This window comes from Heptranchias perlo, chromosome 19 (assembly GCF_035084215.1).
Source record: "Heptranchias perlo isolate sHepPer1 chromosome 19, sHepPer1.hap1, whole genome shotgun sequence".
Lineage (NCBI taxonomy): Eukaryota > Metazoa > Chordata > Chondrichthyes > Hexanchiformes > Hexanchidae > Heptranchias > Heptranchias perlo.
Window position 1 is genome coordinate 24,331,294 of NC_090343.1, and position 19,697 is coordinate 24,350,990.

A 19,697-nucleotide genomic window follows, 5' to 3' on the forward strand; every position below is an offset into this window, starting at 1 on the left:
GGATGGAAACCAAAAGATTTCCCTGTTGAAACTGCATTAAGGCAGCTTGCAAGATCACTTCTTAGTTGCACAACTGAGAAAAGATGTTTTGTAATCGTTCCAGTCAAAGCTGATGTTTCAGAACAAAGTTTATGAACAATCAAAGCCTGTGAACTCAACTACTTCCTGGTTTCACAAGACACGCAGGTAACTTACCCCTCTTCTACAGGCTTAATTTAAGTCAGGTACAAATCCGGCATAATTGGGAGAATTTCTGAGCCAGCAGGTTTTGCCCTCGTTAAGTTGTCATTTGCAGACATGCACCATGGGGACAGGCACATCTTTTGCCGGCACTAAGTTCCACTGGACTGTAACATGTATCTTAGAAGTGGTGTTTCTCTGGTGTGTTTGACCTACACCTCAAATGACAGAACTACTCAATTCCTCCCCCCCACCCCCCACAAAAAGTAGCAGAATTTGGGGTCCCAGTATTTTCTAACATAAGTAGAATGAAATCTTGCCTTACATACCTCTTTACAGATTTCCAGGTGCTTCTTCAAACCTGCGACAGTCTTTCTGTGCACAGTCATACAGTTTGGGCAGACAACTTCCCCTTTCTCTGCAATCTCCTGATGCCACTTCTCTTCCTGGCTCCCTGTTATCAGCAGTATGAGTATAACATTAAAAACAATAGTGAAAGATGTGCTTCCAGAATATTAACTGTTTATTACACATTTAATGTCATTTAAATAACATTGTGCTGAGACAGCAGCCAAAAATGCTTGCACTGTTAGAATAAATTCAACTAACAATTCAGTATTCCAGCAAAGGAAACCTTGTGCTGATGAAAACAGTAGGCATTTTGAATCTTATTCTAGCACAAGATACACAGCTTTCACCACAACCACTGTTTTCAGTGTCTGTTGCCACTGTTTAAAGCTGCTTTTTTTACTGGCCTTTATGAGTGTTAGTACTGCAAGTTGCCAGTAAAAACACGGCTCTTCCCAGCAGCCAGATTAGGAAATTTACAATGATACTGCCGCAGGTTGCTCGAGATCAGAACATTGGGAACCAGTGGCACTAAAGCCAATACAAAAGCAGCTTAACGGCCTGAAAATACAATCTATTTCCAGACTATTAAATCCATTAGCTGCCGTTCTGTAATAGCAGTTAGTATATCTGATTCTTGAGAGATGATTTTAACTTTACCTGCTCGGTGGAATCTTGGTGGGCGGGCAGTTAAAATGGCCGCTGTGATTTACCCCCTCTGATCACGCTGCCTTCCTGCGCGGTGCAATTTTAACCCGCTCTTTTGAGCAGGTAAATGGGACACCTGCCAGAAGGCAGAGGGGTTCTTCTTTAAATATGCCGATCGGACTCCGATTATGTCATCAGAGCCTGACTGCAATTTTAACCTGATGCCTGTGCGGGGAAGCCATCGTGGCTTTTCTGCCAGAATCAACCAGGTGGCAAGCAGATCCGGGGCCAGAAGAGGCCCAGAAAGATGTTATTTTTAATTTTTTTTTTGTTTCCTGCTATTGGCTGGGAAGAGAACTTCCCTCCTCACCCTGACCTCCTCCAGCAGGACCTCCAGAGGGGACTCAGAGAACCCAAGGGCATGCCTGTGACTCACGCTGTCTTTGTTTCTTGCTGCATCACTCCAACAGCAAAAACTTGCAGAAAGAGACTGTATTCCCGCTTCAAATAGGTCTCTGGCTGACCCGCTGGAAATTGCGCTCCAGAAGTGGGCAGGTTTCCTGGTGGGTCAGCAAATTAGGTGAAGATACTCCAAGATTGTTTTTGGCTGCAGCAGGTGCGTTTTGAACTGACACCAAAACTCACCTGCCGAAAAGTTTCCTGGATTTAAAATCGGGGCCAATTATTAAATGTGTATACTTTTGTAGACAAAAGTTTAATAATTACAGTAATAAAGCTGCTCTTGAATTTCAGTGGCTTTGTTACTAGTGTTTCAGTGTGCGAGCTGAAAACTTATAAATCCATCCAGTCCTTTTTCTGGTCCTCCCTGCAACCTAAGGGACAATATTTACAGTAAACAAAAATAAAAACAGACTGGTTCCTCTGTAATGATCTGGGGATTTTCAATAGTCTCTTATGAAGTTGCTGAAACTTCTTTCACTTGTAAAATGTAAAAATATGTTGATGTCTTTTGACCCAGTGGGTTATTTTGTTAAAGTATCTCGATCTTTTTCTTCTCCCTAGCTCATAGCACCTGTCCTTTCTTACTTTCTTCCCTGTTATAACATTATAAACAATTTTACAACACCAAGTTATAGTCCAGCAATTTTATTTTAAATTCACAAGTTTTCGGAGGCTTCCTCCTTCGTCAGGTAAATGTGACGAAGGAGGAAGCCTCCGAAAGCTTGTGAATTTAAAATAAAATTGCTGGACTATAACTTGGTGTTGTAAAATTGTTTACAATTGTCAACCCCAGTCCATCACCGGCATCTCCACATCATAACATTATAGGCTGGATTATCCAAAATAGGGTGGAATAGTGGCAAAAAAGGAGATGAAATTGGATGGTGAGGCTTCATCACCCTAACCTGAATTTTCCTCCTCCACTTCTGTCAGCCAGAAATACCCTACTTTTGCCCTGAGAAGTTGCAGAATTTGAGAACCTTTGGGGGTAATTTTGACTGTGCGATAGTGTAAAACGGGTGATAGCGAATTGGCAGCCTGTTTTACATCTTTCCCATTTTTTATTTTCATTGAAACCTTAAAACTGTCACAGGCAAGATTGTCCTTTAAAGAAAGAATGCTGTAGAAAAGGGTCAGCTCAACTGCACTACAATATTGTGTGAATATTTAATTAGAAGATTATTAACCATTACCAAATATGGCAATCATGCGATTATTTTTGTCACAGGGTCAAAATCCTGGAACTCCCTTCCTAACAACATTGTGGGAGCACCTTCACCACACAGACTGCAGTGGTTCAAGCCAAAGGCCCACCACCACCACCTTCTCAAGGGCAACTAGGGATGGGCAATAAATGCTGGCCTTGCCAGAGACGCCCTCATCCCAAATGAACAATAATTTTTTTAAAATCTATAAACTTTGAATTACTGAAACTTAGATGACTATTTTAATACTATGAAAATATAAACCTTCCTGGCATAACTATTATGAAGGTATATATTTTTTTACAACATTATTTTACCTGTAAGTGGGTTATGATTTATTTTATATTATAAATGATCATCTTGCTGTGATGGCTGGCTGCAGTGAAACTACCTGTAAAGAATATGCAATGGCTATAATCTCTCTGTAGACTTTAAGGGAATTCATCATGCCTAATCATTTGGGAAAATGGGATTGTGTTAAGGGTGTTAGAATATTAAAAAAATACTTCTCATTGGATACAATGAATGGGTACTGCAAAGTAGTATAAATAATATTAATACTTTATTTTCACAATGTGACTCAATTTTTTTGGAATGGATTACAGATGAAACTTTGAAATGTTTACCCTGATCTTACCTGGTAAATATGTGACAGCTTCTTTTTTTATGTGAACTCCCAAAGGTTTCCTTTGCAGCCCTTCGGTGCATGTGCTGTTATTTTTCTTCTTGCCTCTACCCCTTCGCTTGTCATCTGGTTTTGACAGGCCTTTAATTAACAAAGTAATTAATTCAGAGAGTTTAGAGGAAACCACCACAGAAAAATCACTGTCCTTCATCCAACAAAATGATATTTAATTAGTCCCTTTGCTATTTTTCAGGGTTTTTTCTCTACAATGACTATATATAGTTTTGAGCAGAAATGTTTTATTAATCTGTTTACAATGCATCTTGCTGAGTCATGTAATGATATAACACTCAAACTGTTCATTTAGTAGCACTTCACTTTCAGGCTTCAGTTCAAGGTTGATTGTCTACCCACCAACCCGTGAAGGGAAAAAAAGCTGTACTAAACTCTCCTTGCTATATGTCAGTGCACCTGACAAGTCACAAAGCAACACACAAATCAAGGAGTCACAAAGGAATTCTATCTCGATGATGAAAGTGAGAAAAAAGCTTCACTTTTTTAAATTAAGGAAAACAGAAAAATAAAAAAACACCTTCCCGAGAAACTGTTAACCCAAAGTATTTTAAGTGGGGAATAGTGTGCTATTCTATAGTTTCTACACTAAACCAAGACTCTGTAATGTTTTGTTCTGTTAGATGTTAAAAATCCCCAACATACAAAATAAGGAAACCCTGATCCCTAGAAATAAAACCTTTAATTCAGGATATTATGACAGTGTTATTTTTGTCAGTCCATACCATCTGTCTGTGTCTTTAATTGTACATGTTATTAATGTCTATCCTTCATAATGCTTCTCAAAACTCAATACTGTTCAACTAGATTACCTAAACTGCTTTTTAATTAACTGATTGTTGTGTTGCTTACCTTTTAATCCAAAGGTTCCTGATATAGATGGCTGCTCCCCTGTAAACTTCTTAGGTGTCTTCTGTTTCCTTCCTAGCTCAAACAAATTATTGCAAAATATCAGTCTGAATTATTTCATTTTTAAAAGTAATCTGTATTTGACCTAAGGAGTATTCAAGCATGATTTGGGACATAATGGCCAAAACGTATTAACTTAGAAATTATAGTTTGCGATATTCGCTTCCGGCGCAGACACGATGGGCCGCATGGCCTCCATCTGTGCCATAAATTTTCTAAGATTCCATATTAGCAGACAAAAACTTAACACATCGGTATGACTTTCCTTTGTCTACTTTATTAGACCTGTTCAGCTATTTAAAATAAACTGTGTTAAAATAACAGACAATGGAAAGTCAAATGAATGCATTAAGCATTTGTCCACTAATATCACCAATGGTAATGTATAGTCTTTCATCTTTGGAATCAGTTTTGTGGAATAGAACTCCTTACATAACACTTCAGCTTCAGACAATTGAAGTTGTTTAGATTTCCTGTGAAACATCCAGTCTCATTATGTCAGGATGGTCCTATTGATTTGAGTACAGTAGAATATCGTTTCCAGGGATTCCCAATCGGGTAATAGTAGCCAGTTTAATTGGCAGCCCTGGCCAACTCCCAGACACAGAACACTGGGAGTGGATCAGACGTTAAGCTGCTGACCTCCTGTCAACTTGGGGAACAAAAGGGGACAGGGGAAAACATGGGCAAAGGCAGTTGTGTAAGATCTGGTAAGGGAGACGGAGGGAGTCAATAGATTATCCTTTAAGACAAAGTTGATCAGCATGAGCAGAACCACTGACCAGAAAAGTGATATTTAGCCCACTAACAGGGACATTGCGGCATATTTATTATTTTCTTTATTACAAGGAGTGCTACTGGATTAAGTCAAAGTGCAGTGAGATTTAATATAAATCTTACTCTGTTCACTTAACAACTGAAAAACAAACCAGTTTACTGATTTACATTTAGCCTCGTCTTACTAAAGTGTTAATCAGTCCACCATTTGGGAGACTGGAAAATCGCATGAGGAGGCACTTGTGAGATTACAGTTGCCAGTTCATGATAAAAAAAAGAAAGACTTGGGTTTATATAGCGCCTTTCACAATACCAAAGCGCTTTACAGCCAATGAAATACTTTTGAAGTGTAGTCATTGTTGGGATGTAGGAAACGCGGCAGCCAATTTGTGCACAGAAAGGTCCCACAAACAGCAATGAGATAATGACCAGATCATCTGTTTTAGTGATGTTGATTGAACGATAAATATTGTCCAGAACACCGGGGAGAAGTCTCCTGCTCGTCTTCGAATAGTGCCATGGGATCTTTTACATCTACCTGAGAGGGCATTTTCCTTGTGATGGCCCCAAGCCATGCTCTCATAGGACAATATTGGGCAGTAAAGGTAAACTCCTGATCATAAGGGACATATGATCTGCTTACAACAGACACCAGTCACACCGAGAGCATATTTTTAACAATATATATTTTGTAAAGCCACTGTACAGCTTTGTCACAATATTTATGTATTCTCCTTTCTGAAAGAAAATAGAAAATAAACAAAAGCAGAGCTATTAATTCTGGCCCCAAGGTACATTTACTGAAGTATGCAGTGTTTTGGTTTGTCTAGAGAATACCATAAATTTTGTTACTGTTTTGTATGTTTACTTAATTCCTATATAATATTCAAGCTCACATGTAGAGGCTAATTTTCCTTTGGTTTGCACCTGAGGAATGCTTATGTCTCAGGTATATAGCACTGGAAATAGCATTGGGGACCCATTATGCCAAGTCTTTGCACCCTTTATATTGACCCAGGATTTTCGGGGCTTCCCTCAAGGGAAGGGTGGATTACATGTGCCTACAACAGGAGCAGGCACAGGCAAAGACTGGGCATTAAATAAGGTGCGAGAGAGCATTCCTTACCCTCCTGCCTCATTTTTGTCAAGGTTCGCCAGGAAGGCACCAGACAGAAGATCTGAGGGGAGCAGGCAGCAAGGTATGGGATGCCTGGAAAGTTAAGTCATGCCTTGGATTTTTGGGCCTGTGAGGTCTTGTTTCTAGGCACAAAGCTCTACAAGGCCAGAGGGCTAACATGAACTTGGAATATGATCAGGTCATTTAAATGACTTGACCCACCAAATTTCAGCTTGGTCAGGCCAGGACAGGCATAATATACTTCAGGCGTACTGTGCCTTTCCAGCGTCAGAGGAAAGGGAATGGGGGAAGGAAAATCGGGGCTGAGCTTTGTTTAATTTGAGGCAACACTTATTTTCCCCCTCCCGTTTTTGCCCCAGATCTGGCTAATTGGACAATAAAGAAGGTGACTTCCTCTCAGGCTATCGCTGATTCTGGTCAAAACAAGCTGCCAGGTAGCCCAGTAAAGTGGTGGATTAAGCTTGAGTCCCACCATTATGTGGTACACTCTCTGGTACTCCAACAAAAAGTATCACCTTACCACAAAACCCTGTGCATATTGAGGCGGATACAAAGAATTCAGTACTCAAACATCTCGCAGTAGATTTAAATATTTGTTATCCCCTTTTCACGTTTGAAACTGTTAATTTTTTGAAGCTTTAAATTTATTTAACTTTTCAATTTCAAGCCCATTCATTTTCACATTTCCTCCTTCAGTTAGAGGCTTGTGGAGACATGGCTGTGGACTTTTCTTCAAACTCCATTGTCAATACCACTCTGCGTTTAGTCAACAGCAGGCACGTTTCCGTTATGCCAAAATCAGTTTTTTACCCCAGAGCAAAATGGCTTTATTGCCATGAATTACTTGTTTAACAGTCTGGCCAAAAGCTGATGAAACTCATTATGAATGAGCCTGGTTGACTTGTCAGCAGTAGTGAGACTTGAACCCATGTCTGGACTTGAGTAAAATTTGAACAGATTCTTAGCCAGTTGTCATACAATATGGTACAGATACAAGTAAGTGACACATTTTTAAGTTTCTGGAAGTTACCAGGGATTGGGTATCCCAAAGCAGCTCTCATTTTGGTGCATTTATACTGCAGATATTAATCTCGGTTGGCCGTATCGGTCTGGCCTGACTACAAATGCAATTCTGCTGCCTAAGCAAGAGATCTGTAAGCACACATGTACAGAGCTCATGTCAGTGGTTAAAATTTAAATGTTTCGACACAAAGGGTGGGTGCATTTATACTCTCTAAACATTTAAATTAATTCCAGGTAAGTTTAAAAATGTGCTAGGAACCCTGAGCACTTTTTAAGCCAGGTTTGACATTGTACTCAAGTCATACTACATAAAATGTCAAGCTCAAGTTATGTGAGACTATCTCCTCCAGGGGGTTTCATACCACTCAGCTCTGGAGTCTGGTCTTGCTCCAACTGCAACTAGTAGTTTTAGTGTCAACTTGACTGAATTGATAGCACTTTTTCCTTTGGTCAGAGGTTTGTGGGCTCAAGCCCCACAATAACTTGGGCACAGAATCTAGGCTGACACTTCAATGTGGTACCAAGGGAGCACTGCATTGTTAGATGTGCTGTCTTTTGGATGAGATATTAAATCAAGGCCCCATCTGTCTGCTCAGGTCAATGTGAAAGGCCTCATGCCATTAGTCAAAGATGAGAAGGGTGTTCTCCCAATGTCCTGACCAACGTTCATTCTTCAACCAACTCCACCAAAGAAATACAGATCATCTGATCATTCATTCATTCATTTGCTGTTCATGGGACTTTGCTGTGCACAAACTACCATGTTTGCCTACATAACAACAGTGATTACACTTCAAAATTGTGATCCACTGATTTTGAAGCACTTTGGGACAACCTAAGGACAGGAGAGGCATTATATAAATGCAAGTTTATTCTTTAGTTTTGTTATGAAGTGCAAACCACTTTGCAGCAATGATAAAGTTGCAGTGTAAAGGTACCCTTTAATAGTAAAAACTATCTTACCATCAACATTCTTTTCTCCTAATGCTTGACTTTACTTCACAGTTCAGTGCTGGTGCATTCTTAGTTTGCCAAATACAAGTTACAAGTTTACTCAGATTCATTGAATTTAATTTATGTGACTGTATGTCACATGGCACGAGAATGCCTACAAGTAAGATTGTGACAATCTGATGAATCCAAGCAACTGCTGGAAATGTTAAGACACTTTTTCAGGAGTTATTGATGTTAGCAAGGTTCACAGACACTGACAAATTTGTCTACAATTTGAACCAGATCCCATAAAAATTGATGACTCACAGGACTAATTTCCCAAATGAGGAATAAATTTAGTTCAAGAAAATCCTACCTCAGTTCAGACAATAACAACAGAAACAATCTCATTCATAAAAGTCCAAAAGGCTGACTTCATGGAAATACATGCCATCGGATAACCCAAAACTTCACAACTAGGGGGCACTGCTGCACAAGCATATGTGACCTTGAAATTTCCTTAGAATATTACGAAAGTTTGAGGGAGGAGAAATAGACAGTGAAATAAGACAGATGTGACCAGTTCAGAATCCATTGTAGAACAAACACTCCTTCAAATGGGTTGACCCCATCTTACTCCTCTTAGATTCCTGAAATTATAAGCAGTGTGCCAGGCTATAGAGATATCTAGGCCTCCTAGCACTACAATCAGCAGAGGCCCCTTTCCTTTAAGATACCTTGCTGCAGGAATACAAGACAGGGAGAAACATTGCATTAAAACATTAGAGGCTGTATCCAAGCTTGTAGAGAAACGCTGAATACTAGTAACTAATTTGGCCTCAGGTTTTGTTTCGAGCGAATGGCAGATCAGCAGTCTCCATTTCCTGGTACCCAGCATGAAATACAACTTAAATGTTTGCAGTTTTCTGATCTTAAAATATGATGTTACATTTAGCAGAATAAGCTGGGTTTGCCTACTATTTGAAGAGTAGAATAGCCCAAGCAATCAAACTTTAGAGATTGAACTGTATTTAAAAATTGACATTTTTGTTTCTATATTCTTGGAATGTACAAAAACCTCTACTGTGTAACAGATGCATCAGTTATAGGTTTTACATGTAATTAACCTTACTGAAGAATCAATCCAATTCTGGAACAATAGAAAGGTCATTTTGTCCTTCAAAAATGTTATGCCAGAAGAATTGGGGCCCACTTTGAAATAGCATGAATCAGTCATTGATATACATTGGTCTGTTATTGCCATGCAAAACCACAAACAAGAAAGTATTGGCATACACTGGTAACTTCCTTGTTCATAGCAACAATTAAAGCACTCATTTGTGTTTCAAAACATGGGCTGCTATGAAGCAATTGCAAAAGCTGGACAGAAGCATTCTTAGCTGACCATTCTACAGTCATAAGGCCTTCTACAATGTTAATTTACACAAGCACACTGAAACTACAGGAACACTCTAAAGTTTGCCCACTTGTTTAGTTCAATGCATCCCAGGGGAGCTTAAGAAAAGAAGTGAGATGGTAAAATCCATTTCTGCTGTGGCCATCCCCAAACAGCAACAAGGGAAACAGAAATATTCACCATCATCAGGTAATTTGACAAATTTCTTATCCTCCCAGAGCAATCAGAGGCCACAGTCCCAAAGTCAGAGGCAGTGTCAACAACAATAATCCTGGCAACAACTTAATAATCGCTGAGTTGAATGTGATGGTACCTTTATTCCACAGAAAGTGTAGTAAGAAGCCACTTAGTGTTATTTCCCCTTTGTTTGCTTGCAAGTGGGGCATTAAATGGATCCTAATTTTTAAAATATCTTTTCCCAGACAACAGTAGTGAAATCTTAATGCCAGACCACAATCATGAATTGCTGTAGGCTTACTGTGTTTTGTTCGCTCAGGGTCTTCCTCAGGAAATGATATCTGTTTCTTGCCTTTGCTCAGTTCATTAGATGTCAGAGTTTCTTGAGCTTCTGTAGTGTTCGCTAATTTGTTGTCTCTGTTCTGTGTTGCACATTCCCCATTCTCAGAATGCCTACTTAATTCTCTCTTCTGCTGCTTACACTTTTTCGGTGAAGATTCTGTACTTTCAGTAACTCTGAAACGTAAGTAAAAACGTTACCTATGGGTCACTTAGTGTGCAACTAGCAGAAAGCTCAATGACATTATCATCGCTCAGATGCTTATGAGGTGTAATTTTTTTAATTAAAAAAAAATTAATTGATCTTCTGTAGTGTTGCACAGGGTGTGTCAAGACCAAGTGAAGTATTCAGAGGGTAGGAGATAACTGGACCTAGATAGGGGAGAAGGAGGAGGCTCTATAACTGGTATTGAAATTAACTGTTTATAGTTTTATTACGGGTTTTGCCATAGTCAGAATTTTCAATGTATTTTGAAATGGAATGTTGCATTCCAACTTAGCAATTTTAATACATAATAGATATACTGTACAATCTAAGTAACAAGTCAAGTGCACGTTTGTGAAATGCATTAAGCAGCAACAGCACCATTGGAATATTAATTTCAAATAGAGAATTTAATTTAAATAGAGGTTCAGGACAAAAGTTGTAATTATGAACATACACACATTTTTAATCATTTTATATTAAACGGCTTTGACAATGTGTGACGTCCCTTAAATATATTTTAAACATAATGGGACACTAGGCTGTAATTATGTTATGCATGAAAATCTTAAAAAAGATAAATATTAAACCCATTAAAAAATATTTCCAACCCACTATAAACCTTGTGGAAGATAATTAGTATATTACTAGATTCTCTCCAAAACTGACATACCTTTTTCTGCCTCTACCTCGACCAACTGTTTTTGTAACTTTTTCATCCACTTCTGTTGCCTGTTTTCTTTTTTCTTCATGTTTCCATTGTTTATGCTTTTCCAGTTGGGATTTAGATACAAATGAGGCTTCACATTGAAGGCACTGGTGATTATACTTCTCTGAATCAATGCCCTACAGTAAAACAGTCTGGTTATAACAAGCTCTGCGGGTATTATAAATTGTTCAATGAACAGATCACAGTTTTCTACCAAGGTAGCTTTTTAATGGTGTCATTGGGGACTATTCTCAAACAGAGCAGTTGCACTATTATAGGTGCACATGATACTGAATATGGACAAAAAATACTGACTGTATCTGAAAATAGCAGTATGTTAACTCCGTGCTTTTAGATTCCCCCAATCATTTCACCAATGTGAAAATCTGTAATAGCCACGTGAATTTACTTACATGATGTAAAGTTATGTTAAATAACCGAAAAAGCTCCATTCCTGGAGCCTGCATCAACCTAAGCCATGCCACTGCCAGTGAAAATGACAGTGGCACTCAATTTCTTTTCCACAGGATCATTTTAGACAACATTGGGGCTTTGTGCCACATTAGTTGATCAGCAGCCCACTGCTGCATAAAGCAGGTGATGGATGCGCGGTTTTGGGACAGGTGCATGGTTCATTTCCTTTCCAATGAACGTGACCCGTCTGCAAGAAAGGATGTTACAACTTTACAGAGTGGCAGGATTCCTCAGGTGCAGGCGGTTGTTGACAGGGCACATGTCGCCACACATGCACCCTTGCAGAATCCAATAAACTATGTGAATAGAAAAAGGTTTCACCCTTAAATGCAGCTTAGATGCAATGCCAGGCACAACATCATGCCTGTGAATGCCTGCTTCCAATGGAGCTGTCACGATTCATTCATCTTAAAACAATCAAGAATCTTAACACTGTGCCAAGCCCCGTCTAGGTGTCTAATTGACTGTTCGGGGACAAGGGCGCTCTCTTACAGCAGTAGTTCTTGATCCCATTGCAAAATCCCAGAACTCCTGAACAGGCACAAGTTTTGGGTTTGCCTAAATATTCTGGTCATTCCCTTAAGCAGGTTGAATATGCCTGTACTGCCCAATATCTAACTATATGACACCGTAACACAAGGATGTGACAATGGAGACCTCGTGATCTGAACTGGATACTGCAGCCTAAATTTTAACCCCACAAACGGGTGGGTTGGGGGCGGGTGGGAAGGTAAAAATTGTAAAAAAACCTAAAACCCGATCCCAACTCGCCTCCAATCCGCCCACTTCTGGTTTTAATGGAGGCGGGATAAGGGACAGGCGACCAACCTGCTATTAGGAGACGGGTCGGTCAGTGAACTCTTTCAAGGTGGCTGCGGATCTCCATTTTTACAGTTTTTTTATTTTTAACTCCTGGGGGCTGGGACTCCCAGGCCTTCTGCTTCATGCCACGTGAGAGGAGGCGAGAAGGCCTGAAACAGCAGGCAAGTGGGGTGGGGGGCAAAAATCTGCCAGCAGTCTGACCTTTTCAGAAGCAAATCCAAGTCTGTGTTGACAGAATGGAGGGGCTGGGGGTTGGAGGGGTGGGGATTTTGCAGAAATCGCTAATGGAACTCTTCAGGCTCAGAAACTCTCACTTCTGTTGGTCTTTGCTGATCCTGGCAGCATCTGTACTGTATAATTTTCAGTCTAAATTAAGCTGAATGCATTGCGAGTGTAAAAACAAAAAACACAGAGCTGCAATGCCACTGGCCCTCATTATAATATAAATAAATGAGGGGACTCAGGACTCGGTGGGTGGGTCATAGGAAGGACCAAAAAGCACAAATTAACTTGGGGGCGTGATTTTATGGCAGAAAACCAGCAGTAACGGCTTCTTGCCGATTTTCCTACCGCAAAGATTTACTTGCCCCAATCATACGCCGGAAATACTCTGAACATGGCAAGGAAATTCACCCTTAGAGAGTTAGCAAACGACTACATCTCGCTTTACTCCTCCAAGTGCAAGGCCACGCCACAAAAACAATGCACAATACTTATACAATCTCCTGCCCCCCCAACTCTCTCAGAAAAACACACACACTGCTTTGAATTCAGCCAGTGAGCTCCAGCTGGCAGTAAAAAGCCTTCAATCAGAAAAAGCTTCATGGCCAGACGGCTATCCTTCTTAGTTCTACAAGGCCCTACTCTTGTCCTACTGAAACTTCTGCATTATGTGCTGGAGACCTTCCCAGATACTATCAGGGCAGCCACAATGACACTGATACACAAGAAAGGTAAGGACCACTCTCAGAACTCATACAGACCTATATCCCTTCTCAATGTTAACTATAAATTGCTGGCTAAAATTTTAACCTCCAGACTAGATGCAGTATTCCCTGGGATGGTTCACACTGACTAAGCAGGCTTTGTATGAGGCTGTCTTGAGAGACAACACGAGGTAGGTGTTCATGTAGCACCAACACAACTGAACTAATACTCATGCTGGATGCAGAAAAGCCATTTGAACAAGTTGAGTGAAAATTCCTCCTTGCAATAATCAAGAGAATAGGTTTTGGCAACACACTAAAATGGTGAATTATAATCCTGTATACACATTCCGCATCTAAAGTGTGCACCAATGGCCTTAGCTCCCCAGCATTCCCACTACACTGGGGAACCAGACAAGGATACCCCTTATTCCCCCCTCTAGTTTGCCCTGACCATAGACTCTCTAGTAATATGCACCAGAGTGAACCTTGGCATCCACAAAGTACAGGCAGGGGGAATGAAAACAAAATATGCTAATGACATACTGTAACCAACGTATGACAATGCTCAGTCGGGTATTTTATGGAGGCGTTACCCCATTTAAAATAAATTGACTAATGCCTGCCTCAAAATATAATTCAAAGGAATGTAACATGAATGCATTAAGTATTTGACTGCTAATATCGGCAACAGTAATTTCTAGGCTCACATGTACACTGTTTTGCTGAACTGAAGATTCAAAGATTACTGGACCTACCTTGTCCTTAGATCTTCATCTTCTGCAATCCAGCCTATATTCAATTCAAGGCAGCACATTACAGGTTCATTATTGTTTAAATACTAAGTTAATTAATTTATACAAATTCTCTACCACAAAAAAATAGTTCTCACCCTCTGACAACGCTGATAATGATACTTTAATCCATAAATACTAGGGAACTCCAGCCAGCAGCCAGAGCTAGGACATTTAACTCGAGAGTGCATCTTGAACTCTTCCTTCCATTTCGCCATCACACTTGCCTAGAAGCAGAAACATTCAATTAGTAAATGTTAGCTTTGTGCGCAATATCAGATAAAATGGAGTCCAACTGAATGAAAGTGTTTGAAACTTGATAAGGATGCGGTGAACAATGGCAAAACACTGGATGCTTCACTATTATCTTTTAACAGAACAGTTCATGCCCATTGTGTAACTTCAGGTACATTGGCCCTGGAATTCAACAATTTTTGGCAGGTCTACAAAGTTAAATCAGGGCAAGTACTTTTTCCAGACAGCAAATTGGGGCAAAGGTCATTTCCACTGGTTTTCCAACCCAAAATTAATCCCCGCAAATTTCTTAGTGCAATTTGGACCTTGCCATGATCTACCTGCCAAGTTCCCATACCACCTAATTACCATATATTATAATGAGGGCCAGTGGCGCTGCAGCCTTGAATTTTCCATTTTATGCTCACAATGCATAAGGGGGAAGTTAGAATGAAAAATGTTCAGACACTATTGCCGTGATCAGCTGAGACTAAAGAAAGTCAGAAGTTTGAACCCGAAGACTGCTAAAAAGACTGTGTTATGATTGCTGCAGCTGGGAACAACATTTTAGAGTGATTTTTTTTTACATTGGACTTGCTTCTGACTTCCTGTGGAGTGCGAGAAGACCAGGAGGTTTTGACCCGCCCTCCCCCTCCCCACTTTCCCATGCACAATAAAGGGCTTCTCAGGAACAGGCATTCCCGACTGGCATACTTTTGTATGCCATTATCATGGAGGAGAAGGAGCAGGAGAAGAATAGAGGAAAGGAGAGTGAGGCAGTATTAAAGGAAGATGCACCAGATATTATCTTCCCCCTAAAAGAATATACACAGATCCTAAGAAAATTTTGTCGAGGAGATATGTATTGGAAGAGTGCACTTCACCAAAGGTGCAATAGAGAGCTCTGCCAGCTACTGCATGGAGACCCGCAGCCATGGTCATCTGCCCACACTGCTCTTTCTGTGGCTATAAAGATGAGCACTGCTCTCAACTTTTATGGCACCAGCTTATTTCAGGCAGCATAGGGTATCTCTGTATTATCAGCCAGGGTGCAGTTCAGGCATGTATTTAACAAGTGACTGATGCATTTTTCAGGACAGCTGTGAATTCATCATCTTTGGCTTCACAGAAAGGCAGCAGCAAGATAGGGCCATCCAGTTTTACTGGATTGCTGGCTTTCACAAGGTCCAGGGTGAAATAGAAGGTATCCACGTTGATTTTTGAGCAACAGTTAACCCCCTTAACTTTCTCAACAGAAAGAGCTTCCACTTCCTGAATGTACAGATTGTGTATGACAACACGCAGACGATCTTGCACATCAATGAGAGATTTTCTGGGAGTTGTCATGATGCATTTATCCTTCAGAATTCAGCCCTCCCTGAGCTCTTCAAGGAAGAAGATCATGCCAATGGATAGCTTATGGATAACAAGGCATACCTCCTGCTCCTATGGATAATATCCCCACAAAGAGTTGCTCAAACAGCAGCAGAGGAGTGCTACAATGAGGCACATGCCTCTAGCACAGTTGTCATTGAGAAGACCATCAGGGTGTTTAAGGGGTGCTTCCACTGCCTTGACTGGTCAGGAGGAGTGCTGCAGTATGCTTAAGCTCATGTATCCCGCATAGATGTAGCCTATTATGTCCGACACAACGTTACCCCTCAAAAAAGCCTGGATGTGGACATTCCTGGGAAGTGGCCCTTGCTGCTTTGGAGATAGAAGTATATGGAAGAGAGCATCATGATCACAGTCACTCAGAGGACTCCTCTTTGACTGCTGCAAGGGGCAACACAGCACAACTAATCACTGAAGTCTTCTCCTCTGTTTAACACAATATATCTTTGTTACCACTGCCTTTGCTCCTTCTTCCCCACCCTCACATATAGGAACAATCCTTCAATTCACTACCCATCCTAGAACATCAAAACACATCAGACCACTTTGTCCCTTTGTGAACATGCCAACTATAATTACCTAATTGAATAAGTCAGCACAAAATAAATGTATTCTTTCCTTTATGGCTGTAATCTCCATGAATAACAAAGCACAACATTAGTACATATTCTCTTTAAATACAATGAACTTCAAAGGGAACACAAACTAACCCACTTTTTCACGACACTGTGCTTCCCCCGGGTGTCTTTTCCCATTCTAGTGCTTCTCCTAGGTGCAATCTGAGGTCCAGTATTACAAGAGCTGGTTAGCTACTTCTGTGCTACAAAAGGCTCCAGGGACTGAGATGGCCCTCCTCTCATGATAGCTTGCTTCTGGGTGGAACACACTGCTAGCTGCATCTCTGAAGCTTGTGCCTGGGCAGCCTGGTGGCATTTCTTATCTGCCAGTGGTGTGATGCTCTAAGGGGCAAGACCATATGCCTGAAATATGCTGCTGTCTTGAGAAACAGGAGTATCAGGCAAATCTATCCCAGCCATTGCCACTGTTCTACTGTTTGTTTACTAGCAAATTTTGGGGACTCTTGATTATCTACAAATTTCCATGATCCACCCTCCATTGAAAAGATAGTGGAGGTTCCACTGTAATATGAACATTTTGCTAATCAAACATTCAATTCTGTTGATTTCAATTTATATAGTTAAGTAGATTATGTTACAACTTCATTATTCTAATAGTCCTCACTGTTATTTACTGCTTAAAATAGGATCGATTCATAACAATTTATCTCTTTTTGATATCATTTGCATCTTATTATGTTCAAGTAAACTATCTAAAATTTAAGTAAAATGCTGTTGTCCTATTTTTCTGGCCATTATCATTGTTGAGTAATATTTGTTTTTGTGTATTGCTTGTTAACATAGCAAGTTACATTGTGGATTGTCAAATGCTGTATTATCTGAAGGACAAGCTAAGAAAACTGATATCTGGGACCAGCTCTAAAGCCATTTCAGATTCCAAACTAATCAAAATCTGCTGAAATCATCATATTTGCTCTGATTTATCTCAGTTGGTTCTATTTGGCTCAGGTCAGGCACACTAGTCCAGAAAAAGACAGCTTCAGTATTGTAGCTTAAATAAATCTTGACTTGGACTAGAGAAAGGATTATAATTGTGAAGGAATGGAGATCATATCCAAATTCAAATTTACCTGGCAATTATCATCATTTACCAGACGTGTACATCTTGTGTGTGCTCCTTGCTTATGAAAGTTATTGATCAGCACTGTTAGACTGAGTATTGCTTAATGATGAGGTATTGTATTATGCCACTTCACTTTCTAGCTGGTTTTTGATAATTATATTTTATAATTTGTTATGGAAATTATTAGCCAAAATTTTGAGTGAAATCATACTCTCTATTGATCCTTCTCTTTCATTCCAAATAGGAGTAAATTCTAATACTTTATAGATATAAAGATGCACTAACAGCTCAATCATGTATAGGAAAAAAACCACGGTGGATGGTAAACCGTGGCACAATTCACATCTGGACTGTGACTTCAACTGAAATGTCCCTTTAAAAATTACAACTCTATTTATATTTGTATTCTGGCTTTTAAAAGATCAATCTTACCACACTAAAAGGTAGAACTTCTGATTAACAAAATTTATGTACAAACATTTTGACTCGCTCGTACAACATGCCTGCATGTGCTATTTTTATGCTGGTGTTAATGCATTTATTTTAAATGCCCGTTTATTTTAAATAGGTTAACACCTGCGTTAAAATAGCGCACACAGAAATGCAGTACAAGCTCGTTAAATGTTCTCCCGTATCTTTGCTGATTTAAAGTTCTATCCTTAAATTATTATTCAGCAAAACATGTAACATTAAGAATGATGTAATGCTCATACAAACTGTTAACAATGCTAATTATCCTAAGTAATACAATTTCATGCATCTGTATCAATATTTACATTAAATTGATAACATATCAATCTCAAAGTGCAAAATATCCATGTGCAGGTTTAAGTTTGCAATACAAGTATAGCTCAAACTACCTACTGGGATTTCCTTAAGAACTTGGCTCTCTGCTTTGTGCCTTCCCTTCCGTCTGCTTTCTACTTTATCACTTTCAGCACGTCCTAGACAATAAAAAACAATGTTCAGACAATAGTTATTTTTATTAACTTCAAACATTACACAACAAACATTTATTGGCATCCCAGGAGACATTTACTGACAGACTCAGTCTGCTGATTCAGTGATTAAGCCACCGACCCTTTCAGATTATCGGACCTTAAGACTTTTGCTCATTTCATGACTCAAATAGAATGAAAATATGACAAGCTGGTTCTACAGTTTTAACAGTACTAAAATATGCCAGAAAAGGTCACACCTGCAAAGGTAGCAGTAAGCTTATAATTAAAGAATTGTATGCCACTCTGACGGAATAAGGAAGCATGGTTCTAAGAACTTTTACATAATTGCTCTTTACTAACTGTTTCTGAAACTTCACATAACAATAGAATAACAATGCAATTGGCAAATGCACTGCCTTGTGTGGAACAGACCCACACAAAGCAGGAAGATCCCAGGTTTGATCCCTGGCCTGCGTTGAGTTCATTGATCTCAGCCGAGGTAGTAGTACGAATGGGGCAACTGACCCTGGTGCATCTAGGTGAGGGAGGGGGAGAAAAAAACAGTGATTACTGTCTAGTGACTCATACAGGAAGGTGCATGTGTGTGTATGTTGGATGAAAACACGATGCAACTCCACTGCAGTGCCTCGTGATAGAATAGCCTGCTGACACTTAGCATCCAAGAATGTTAGGGTGCAGAAACAGGTTTTTTTGGCCCAACAAAATATTTTGATTCAAAAAGTGATTTAAAAAGTGGAAATATTTATATCCAGGTTGTGTCAATTACAACTTAAAACAAAGTGGCAACTCTGCCGGGATTCTTGAGACATATCTGTAGTAAAATGGATCTGAGTGCAAGTGTCATAACCCTCAAATTTGAATAGTCTAACACCACACATTAACGCTACCATTAATAACAACCATCTGTCTACGAATTGCAATTCTGAATGTCTGGCTGGTAGAGGAAGACCACATATAACATCAGGTGCAATCCAACTCAAGTTAGTGAGTCACGTAACATTAAGCTCACAGTTTTTTATATATAATAGATGCATATAAACACAACATTGAAACTGAAGTACTCGAGATTATTTCAGCATCACTACTGAAACTAATTCAGTTCCCTCATACTAATGGGGTCCATAACTCCTCACAGGTATTTCCCTCAATGTCATCAGCACTTGAGTTAATCATTATTTCATGTACCTATTTAATTCTTTAAAAAGAGGATTGACTATTAATG

General features: G+C 39.7%; 1 protein-coding gene across 3 annotated transcripts in view; it reads right to left on the reverse strand.

The window, feature by feature from the left end:
- znf512b (zinc finger protein 512B) overlaps positions 1-19,697 on the reverse strand; it is an 86,868-nt gene that overhangs the window by 24,961 nt on the left and 42,210 nt on the right. For all 3 annotated transcript variants that reach the window (XM_068000503.1, XM_068000504.1, XM_068000502.1), the window contains exons 3-9: positions 18,378-18,457; positions 14,282-14,410; positions 11,132-11,304; positions 10,216-10,430; positions 4,393-4,464; positions 3,481-3,609; positions 510-634 (exon numbers count right to left, since the gene is read on the reverse strand). In XM_068000503.1, the coding sequence (XP_067856604.1) occupies positions 510-634; positions 3,481-3,609; positions 4,393-4,464; positions 10,216-10,430; positions 11,132-11,304; positions 14,282-14,410; positions 18,378-18,457 (923 nt within the window). The remainder of the gene's footprint in view (positions 1-509; positions 635-3,480; positions 3,610-4,392; positions 4,465-10,215; positions 10,431-11,131; positions 11,305-14,281; positions 14,411-18,377; positions 18,458-19,697) is intronic.